Source organism: Centropristis striata, chromosome 17 (assembly GCF_030273125.1).
Source record: "Centropristis striata isolate RG_2023a ecotype Rhode Island chromosome 17, C.striata_1.0, whole genome shotgun sequence".
NCBI classification, from domain to species: domain Eukaryota; kingdom Metazoa; phylum Chordata; class Actinopteri; order Perciformes; family Serranidae; genus Centropristis; species Centropristis striata.
This window is the reverse complement of record NC_081533.1, coordinates 18,738,286-18,747,292: the sequence shown is the minus strand read 5'-3', so window position 1 is coordinate 18,747,292 and position 9,007 is coordinate 18,738,286. Positions and strand designations below refer to the sequence as shown.

Sequence of the window (9,007 nt, the reverse complement as noted above, 5' to 3'; positions counted from 1 at the left end):
TTATGGAAAAGTATTTCTGATGCTTGGAGGAACTTAGCACCAAAACAAGAATATTAAGATTATTAATGTTCCTCATTTTCAATTCTTCCTTACAGTGCGACTTCATCTTCTTTGTGACCTTTGGCAGCAGCTTCGTGGGCACCACTGTCAATGAATTTCGGTAATCTTTTAAGTTTTGCAAGTCTGATTTAAATGTTCTTGAGTCATGAGTACCACTACAACAACAAAAAATGTGGATTATGTTTTAAAAAAGAAATATAAAATGTTACAGCAGTGGAGAAAAAAAAATTCAAGTTGCGATCCAACAAAAAAGCCCTTGAATTAGTAGATGATCTCATTTGACTAACACGGCTGATTTTTCCATGCAAGGCAAAACATGGGAGATGTCCAAGTAGAGGTTGACCTGGTGTTTAACAGCACAGTCTCACGCGATGAGGTCCCAGAGGCTAATGTTGTTGTAGATACCCTGAAAGGTGCCTTGAATAACTCCAACAACAACTTCAACCTCACCATTCTTGCAAACTCCATCACAGCCATTCGTAAGTCAACACTGAATACATGAACCTAAATTTAACTCACATCAAAACAGCTGCTGTTAAATGCATAGAGTTGTATCAATCCTTTTGTCACCAATTTCTTATTTACAGCAGCTGGAGTACCAACAACAACTGCTGGAACAACTACAACAGGCTTCATTGCAGCACCGCCACCAGTTGTGATTCTCACAGCAATCTTGGAAGAACCATTTGTTGCAGAACTCAATAATCGCAGCAGTGCACAATACAGAGCTCTTGAAGAGAGAGTGGTAGCAATGGTGAGTAGAATATAAAGTTATGGAAAAGTATTTCTGATGCTTGGAGGAACTTAGCACCAAAACAAGAATATTAAGATTATTAATGTTCCTCATTTTCAATTCTTCCTTACAGTGCGACTTCATCTTCTTTGTGACCTTTGGCAGCAGCTTCGTGGGCACCACTGTCAATGAATTTCGGTAATCTTTTAAGTTTTGCAAGTCTGATTTAAATGTTCTTGAGTCATGAGTACCACTACAACAACAAAAAATGTGGATTATGTTTTAAAAAAGAAATATAAAATGTTACAGCAGTGGAGAAAAAAAAATTCAAGTTGCGATCCAACAAAAAAGCCCTTGAATTAGTAGATGATCTCATTTGACTGACACGGCTGGTTTTTCCATGCAAGGCAAAACATGGGAAATGTCCAAGTAGAGGTGGACCTGGTGTTTAACAGCACAGTCTCACGCGATGAGGTCCCAGAGGCTAATGTTGTTGTAGATACCCTGAAAGGTGCCTTGAATAACTCCAACAACAACTTCAACCTCACCGTTCTTGCAAACTCCATCACAGCCATTCGTAAGTCAACACTGAAAACATGAACCTAAATTTACCTCACATCAAAACAGCTGCTGTTAAATGCATAGAGTTGTATCAATCCTTTTGTCACCAATTTCTTATTTACAGCAGCTGGAGTACCAACAACAACTGCTGGAACAACGACAACAGGCTTCATTGCAGCACCGCCACCAGTTGTGATTCTCACAGCAATCTTGGAAGAACCATTTGTTGCACAACTCAATAATCGCAGCAGTGAACAATACAGAGATCTTGAAGAGAGAGTGGTAGCAATGGTGAGTAGAATATAAAGTTATGGAAAAGTATTTCTGATGCTTGGAGGAACTTAGCACCAAAACAAGAATATTAAGATTATTAATGTTCCTCATTTTTAATTCTTCCTTACAGTGCGACTTCATCTTCTTTGTGACCTTTGGTAGCAGCTTCGTGGGCACCACTGTCAATGAATTTCGGTAATCTTTTAAGTTTTGCAAGTCTGATTTAAATGTTCTTGAGTCATGAGTACCACTACAACAACAAAAAATGTGGATTATGTTTTAAAAAAGAAATATAAAATGTTACAGCAGTGGAGAAAAAAAAATTCAAGTTGCGATCCAACAAAAAAGCCCTTGAATTATTAGATGATCTCATTTGACTAACATGGCTGATTTTTCCATGCAAGGCAAAACATGGGAAATGTCCAAGTAGAGGTGGACCTGGTGTTTAACAGCACAGTCTCACGCGATGAGGTCCCAGAGGCTAATGTTGTTGTAGATACCCTGAAAGGTGCCTTGAATAACTCCAACAACAACTTCAACCTCACCGTTCTTGCAAACTCCATCACAGCCATTCGTAAGTCAACACTGAATATATGAACCTAAATTTACCTCACATCAAAACAGCTGCTGTTAAATGCATAGAGTTGTATCAATCCTTTTGTCACCAATTTCTTATTTACAGCAGCTGGAGTACCAACAACAACTGCTGGAACAACTACAACAGGCTTCATTGCAGCACCGCCACCAGTTGTGATTCTCACAGCAATCTTGGAAGAACCATTTGTTGCACAACTCAATAATCGCAGCAGTGCACAATACAGAGATCTTGAAGAGAGAGTGGTAGCAATGGTGAGTAGAATATAAAGTTATGGAAAAGTATTTCTGATGCTTGGAGGAACTTAGCACCAAAACAAGTATATTAAGATTATTAATGTTCCTCATTTTTAATTCTTCCTTACAGTGCGACTTCATCTTCTTTGTGACCTTTGGCAGCAGCTTCGTGGGCACCACTGTCAATGAATTTCGGTAATCTTTTAAGTTTTGCAAGTCTGATTTAAATGTTCTTGAGTCATGAGTACCACTACAACAACAAAAAATGTGGATTATGTTTTAAAAAATAAAAATAAAATGTTACAGCAGTGGAGAAAAAAAAATTCAAGTTGCGATCCAACAAAAACGCCCTTGAATTATTAGATGATCTCATTTGACTAACATGGCTGATTTTTCCATGCAAGGCAAAACATGGGAAATGTCCAAGTAGAGGTGGACCTGGTGTTTAACAGCACAGTCTCACGCGATGAGGTCCCAGAGGCTAATGTTGTTGTAGATACCCTGAAAGGTGCCTTGAATAACTCCAACAACAACTTCAACCTCACCGTTCTTGCAAACTCCATCACAGCCATTCGTAAGTCAACACTGAATATATGAACCTAAATTTACCTCACATCAAAACAGCTGCTGTTAAATGCATAGAGTTGTATCAATCCTTTTGTCACCAATTTCTTATTTACAGCAGCTGGAGTACCAACAACAACTGCTGGAACAACTACAACAGGCTTCATTGCAGCACCGCCACCAGTTGTGATTCTCACAGCAATCTTGGAAGAACCATTTGTTGCACAACTCAATAATCGCAGCAGTGCACAATACAGAGATCTTGAAGAGAGAGTGGTAGCAATGGTGAGTAGAATATAAAGTTATGGAAAAGTATTTCTGATGCTTGGAGGAACTTAGCACCAAAACAAGAATATTAAGATTATTAATGTTCCTCATTTTCAATTCTTCCTCACAGTGCGACTTCATCTTCTTTGTGACCTTTGGCAGCAGCTTCGTGGGCACCACTGTCAATGAATTTCGGTAATCTTTTAAGTTTTGCAAGTCTGATTTAAATGTTCTTGAGTCATGAGTACCACTACAACAACAAAAAATGTGGATTATGTTTTAAAAAAAGAAATATAAAATGTTACAGCAGTGGAGAAAAAAAAATTCAAGTTGCGATCCAACAAAAAAGCCCTTGAATTATTAGATGATCTCATTTGACTAACATGGCTGATTTTTCCATGCAAGGCAAAACATGGGAAATGTCCAAGTAGAGGTGGACCTGGTGTTTAACAGCACAGTCTCACGCGATGAGGTCCCAGAGGCTAATGTTGTTGTAGATACCCTGAAAGGTGCCTTGAATAACTCCAACAACAACTTCAACCTCACCGTTCTTGCAAACTCCATCACAGCCATATGTAAGTCAACACTGAATACATGAACCTAAATTTAACTCAAGTCATAACTGCTGTTGGAAAATGCACAGAGTAGTATCATCCTTTTGTCACTATTTACTCATTTACAGCATCACAAGAACACACAACAACCTCACCAGTTGTGCTACTCTCTACTAGTGTTTCAATAAGTACCATTGAATTAACCAAAACTAGTGGGCCAACTCCAACCAGTGCATCAACAAGTACCAACGGATTAACTACAACTGGTGGGCCAACCTTAACTCACGGTTCAACAAGTGCCAATGAATTAACAACAACTGTCAGGCCAACTTCAACCAGTGGATCAACAAGTAACAATGAGTTCAGTACAGCTGCTAGGCCAACTTCAACCAGGGGTTCAACAAGTGCCGATGAATTAACAACAAGTGGTGGGCCAACCTTAACCCATGGTTCAGTAAGTACCAGTGACTTAACCAAAACTAGTGGGCCAACTTCAACCCCTGAATCAACAAATACAAATGGATTAACTTCAACTGGTGGGAAAACTTTTACCAGTGGATCAACAAGTACCAACGAATTAACAGCAACTGGTGGGCCAACTAAGAGTGGAACTACAATTGGTGGGTCAACTGGTAGTTCTCCTGTAACAACAGCGTCAACTACAGCTGCTCCCTCAGTTACAGCTGATGGCTCAGTAACATCAAAAGTAACAACTGCTGCTGCTGTAGCATTAACCCCAGCCCCCCCAGCAGTTTTTGTTCTGGCAGCCACCTTGGAAGAACCATTCGTAGAAGAACTCAATAATCCAAACAGTGTACAATACAGAACACTTGCAATACGAGTTGTAACTGTGGTGAGTACAAATTTGAAGTTAATCCATACTTTGGTGGTATCTTAAGTGAATTTTACATTTTTTTCAATTCATTTTGGATACATGTTTACTGATATTTTTCTATATTTTATTTCCCTTTCACAGTGTGATATCATCTACAGGGCACAATTTGGTTTTCTTTTCATCCGAACCTATATCATCCGATTTAGGTAATATTTCAAGCCTTAGAATCATTGCTCAGAATACATAATATTATATTACGAGTATATTACAATCACAATTCAAGAATACATTGTGGGTTTTGGTCTTCATATTAAAATGTTGCAAGCAATGCAAGATGAACATTTTTCTTATTTTTATACAGCCCGGTTGCAACAAGGACACGAATGGGAAACACTGCAGCAGAGGTGGGAATTGAGTTCAACAATACAGCTCCATCATACCCAACCCCAAACAAAACAGCTGTTGAAAACACCTTAATACAAGCTGTAACTAACCCCAACAGCACCTTCAACCTCACTGTTGATGCAAGCAGCATTGAAGTAATACGTAAGTAATCACTCAGACCTTAGGTGTAAAAGAAAGAGACTAACTGATGAATTATCATTGGTTTTATCAAGATATGAGACTTATATGAATGCTTAGTAGTGTTGGTTTGACATCACAAAAAATACAATAAAATATTTCCCTGTATATGAACCTAAAACTTACTCAAGTACTCTTATTGTTTTTACAGGAACTCCAAATGTAACATCAAGTTCAACAACTACAGCCCCAAATTCAAATACTGCAACTACTGCGGCAACAACTGCTGAAGCTCCAAAAACAACTCAGGCAACAACTGCAGCTCCAGTTACAACTCCGATGGCTGCTGCAACGACAGCTACTGTGGCCATAACTGCTGCAGCTTCCACCACAACTCAGGCAACAACTGCAGCTCCAGTTACAACTCCGATGGCTGCTGCAACGACAGCTACTGTGGCCATAACTGCTGCAGCTTCCACCACAACTCAGGCAACAACTGCAGCTCCAGTTACAACTCCGATGGCTGCTGCAACGACAGCTGTACAACTCATTAAAAGGAGGCTAACTTTCAGATCTGCTGGAGAGAAATTTACAAATGATCTGTTGAGTCCATCATCTACAGCATTTATGAATCGAGCTAAAATGATAAAGTCAACGGTAAGTCTCTACCTTCAATATTGAAAAACCTGTGTTAACAAAAATATCAATTGTTTTTTACTCAGAGTGAGGTTTTTAACTGTAGGCTTTTCAGCTACAACAACTACAATACAACATAATATGGGATACATCTACAGCTCTAAATCAGACATTTTCCTCTTCAGGGACTTGCTTGATGACCCATAACCTGGTGTTTCCCATAACCTACAGTATAATGGATAGGTTCTAGGTTATTGTTTTTACTCTGTTCACATCTATGTTGTCATTTAATTGCATTGCTCGCAGGGGAGTGTGCCAAGTACATTGCACTGATGCGACAGACAGAGATACAAATAGTGCAATATATAGGTTTTCTTTTACATGTGGTAAGAATCAGTATTGTTTCACAATAGAAAAAGTTTAACAATTAATATTGTTAAATTAAAAGAAGAGCCACAACCACAAAAATAACTCAAAGGCTCAAAGTTCAAAGAGGATAAAAAAGACAAAAGAACAGCTTTCACACAATTGAATAGTTCTCTAGAGCTGGGTACAACAGGACAGGTTGCACACACAGATGCAGGTTTGACACTCTTCCTGCTTCATGCAAACAGAAAACACTGAACCGCTTGATTCTGTCTTACATTAGAAGACGAGGGAGTGGAGAAACAAACCTGTCCATATTGTTTATGATGGACGTAGAATGGATATGTGTTCATCATGAAAAACACTGGACAAATATGTACTGAAGATACGGGCAAATGGTTAAATTGTGCAAAAGAAGTTGTAATGAAAAATACACCACTTGAATGAGGAATAGCACACCATTAAAATATAGACAACAATAATGTATTTACAATTCACTTCCTTGTTTTTCTGCAGCTTGAACCAGTCTTCAAAGAGGCATTCTCCACATTCAGATCCTTGACAGTGATTTCATTCAGGTAATTTCTTTATGTTGTGTTTTTATCGTGTAAAGGTATTGTACTGTAAATTCATCAAAAAACTGTGATAATTATAATGCACTCAAAATTCTATACAAAAAAAATGTCTTTCAATTCTTATGCAGTAATGGATCGATCTACAACAACATGGACATTGGCTTTGAATCCCAACCTGTTCCTAATGGCACTCAGATTGCTGATGTTTTGGTTGGTGCAGCTTCAAATATCACAGCCTTCAATATTGACACCACCTCCATTTCTGTGGATGGCACACGTAAGCAATATTGAATTTGACCTTATACAAAAAAATTGAATATTCCAAAAATATTTGCTCATGCTATATCTTACTGCATTTTCTCCTCATTTACAGAAGTTTCAAGTGGAGTCAGCCACAAGATCAGTCTCATCACTGCATCCTTCCTGATGCTGCTCTCATGGCTACTGTCACGCCAGCACTAGTGCAGGGGTTATGCCCATGTAAAACATCATTAGAAAAATACTTCTACTACTGATATGATAAAGGACAATGTTACCATTAAAAATTCAACAGGACAAGAAGCTTGGAAAGAACTTCCAGTTATTGACCTGATACATTAATAACTAAGGTTGTTTGCAATGGCATGAATTTATCCTGAAAGATCTTTCCTAGAACTTTTCCTAATTTCTCTGTTTGAAGGCAAATTCTGGCCCATTGTAACACAATACTTATCACTGTAAATATTGGCTTGAAAATGAGTGACAATTTAAACTTTGCTTATCAGACACACCACTCATAAAATTTTCTTTATGCGCAAACACAATTATAACTTAATGTGCTATGATAGGATATTTTTGAAGCAATAACATTCAAATGGAACAAATGCCCTGTATGATTATCCAGTCATTTTTTTCTTATTTATATATATTTATATTTACATAATTATGTGTATTCTGTGACCTTACCTACATTTTTGTACAATTTAGGTAAAAATACTAGGTCTTCCTGATGATTAAGACACAAAACACAACATGTTTATACTAACTTGTAATGTTTTCACAATGTAAATGGGATAAAAAGTGAAGATGCTTTGATAAAAGGCACTGATGGTATGTATACACAATTTTATTTTCTAAAAATGTTCACAACCAGCTATTGTGAATAGCATTAATGAATCAGGTTTTTACCGGAAGAAAGTAGCCACATATTGTTTTCCATTGATTCTGGGTCTTGAGGAACTCTATCCATGTCTTTAAACAAAATAAATAGCCACTAATGTCAACTTGTTCTGTGGAATAACTAAAGCGCCAATAATTCTTGAAAGACATATTGATGTTGATTTTAGATGCAAGATTTGTTTGTTTGTTTTATTCATCAATGTACAATGTACTCGAATGGAGGCAGAAATCTCAAATAAATCAAAAACTACTGTTCAGTCAGCCATCTTACATGGAATGTATTTGCACAGTGCTTATATTTGCATTGAGTGGGTGTGACAATGACAACTTTCCCCCTAAAGAAGTGCGAGCCAACGTAATCTTCACTACGATCGACACATTTCTTTCAACGTATTACACGTTTGGGTAAGCGTGGACCCATCCAGTTTGCCTCTCTGTCTGCTCTGCTAAATTTAGGGAAATTATTAGGAGGAGCTGTTTCACTGAAAAGGAAGAAAATCATTTCTCTCAAACTGAAAATCTACGCTCTTGAATAAAGATAGGATATTTTATTATTCCAGACTATCACAGGACAGACACATAGAGACAGACAACCATTTACATTCTCATTCACACCTATGGGCAATTAATAGTCACCAATTAAACCTAAGTGCATGTTTTTGGACTGTGGGAGGAAGCCGGAGTACCAGGTGAGAACCCGCGCTGACACAGGGAGAACATGCAAACACACAGAAGAGCAGCAGTGCTAACCACTACACCACCGTGTAGCCCTTCGTATGTATTGATTGATTTTATCTCCTGGCCCACTTTAGCAAGTGAGGGGAGTCTGCATGGATGATACAACGAATAAGCGGCGCTCATGTCTCACTGACGTCTTTGAAAACAGAAACTTTCAGCTGACAGCTTGTATCCTGAGATGTGGTATTGGTTTGTTTTGTTGCTAAAACATTTCTAAAAAAAAAGGTCAACTATCACGTACTTTTCTACAGATCAATAACGTCTGTCATAATTTCAGGAAATCTCCACTATAATGGCACCTTATCTCTTTTTTGCAGGATGGTAAAAATGCACT

General features: G+C 38.0%; 1 protein-coding gene across 1 annotated transcript; it reads left to right on the top strand.

The window, feature by feature from the left end:
• Positions 1 to 4,613: 4,613 nt before the first annotated feature.
• Positions 4,614 to 8,596, top strand: LOC131989974 (uncharacterized). Its single transcript, XM_059355353.1, has 7 exons — positions 4,614 to 4,696; positions 4,820 to 4,884; positions 5,040 to 5,224; positions 5,412 to 5,857; positions 6,719 to 6,780; positions 6,906 to 7,054; positions 7,151 to 8,596. The coding sequence occupies exons 3-7, from the start codon at positions 5,062 to 5,064 to the stop codon at positions 7,237 to 7,239; spliced, it is 909 nt and encodes a 302-aa protein (XP_059211336.1). The 5' UTR covers positions 4,614 to 4,696; positions 4,820 to 4,884; positions 5,040 to 5,061; the 3' UTR covers positions 7,240 to 8,596.
• Positions 8,597 to 9,007: the final 411 nt, after the last annotated feature.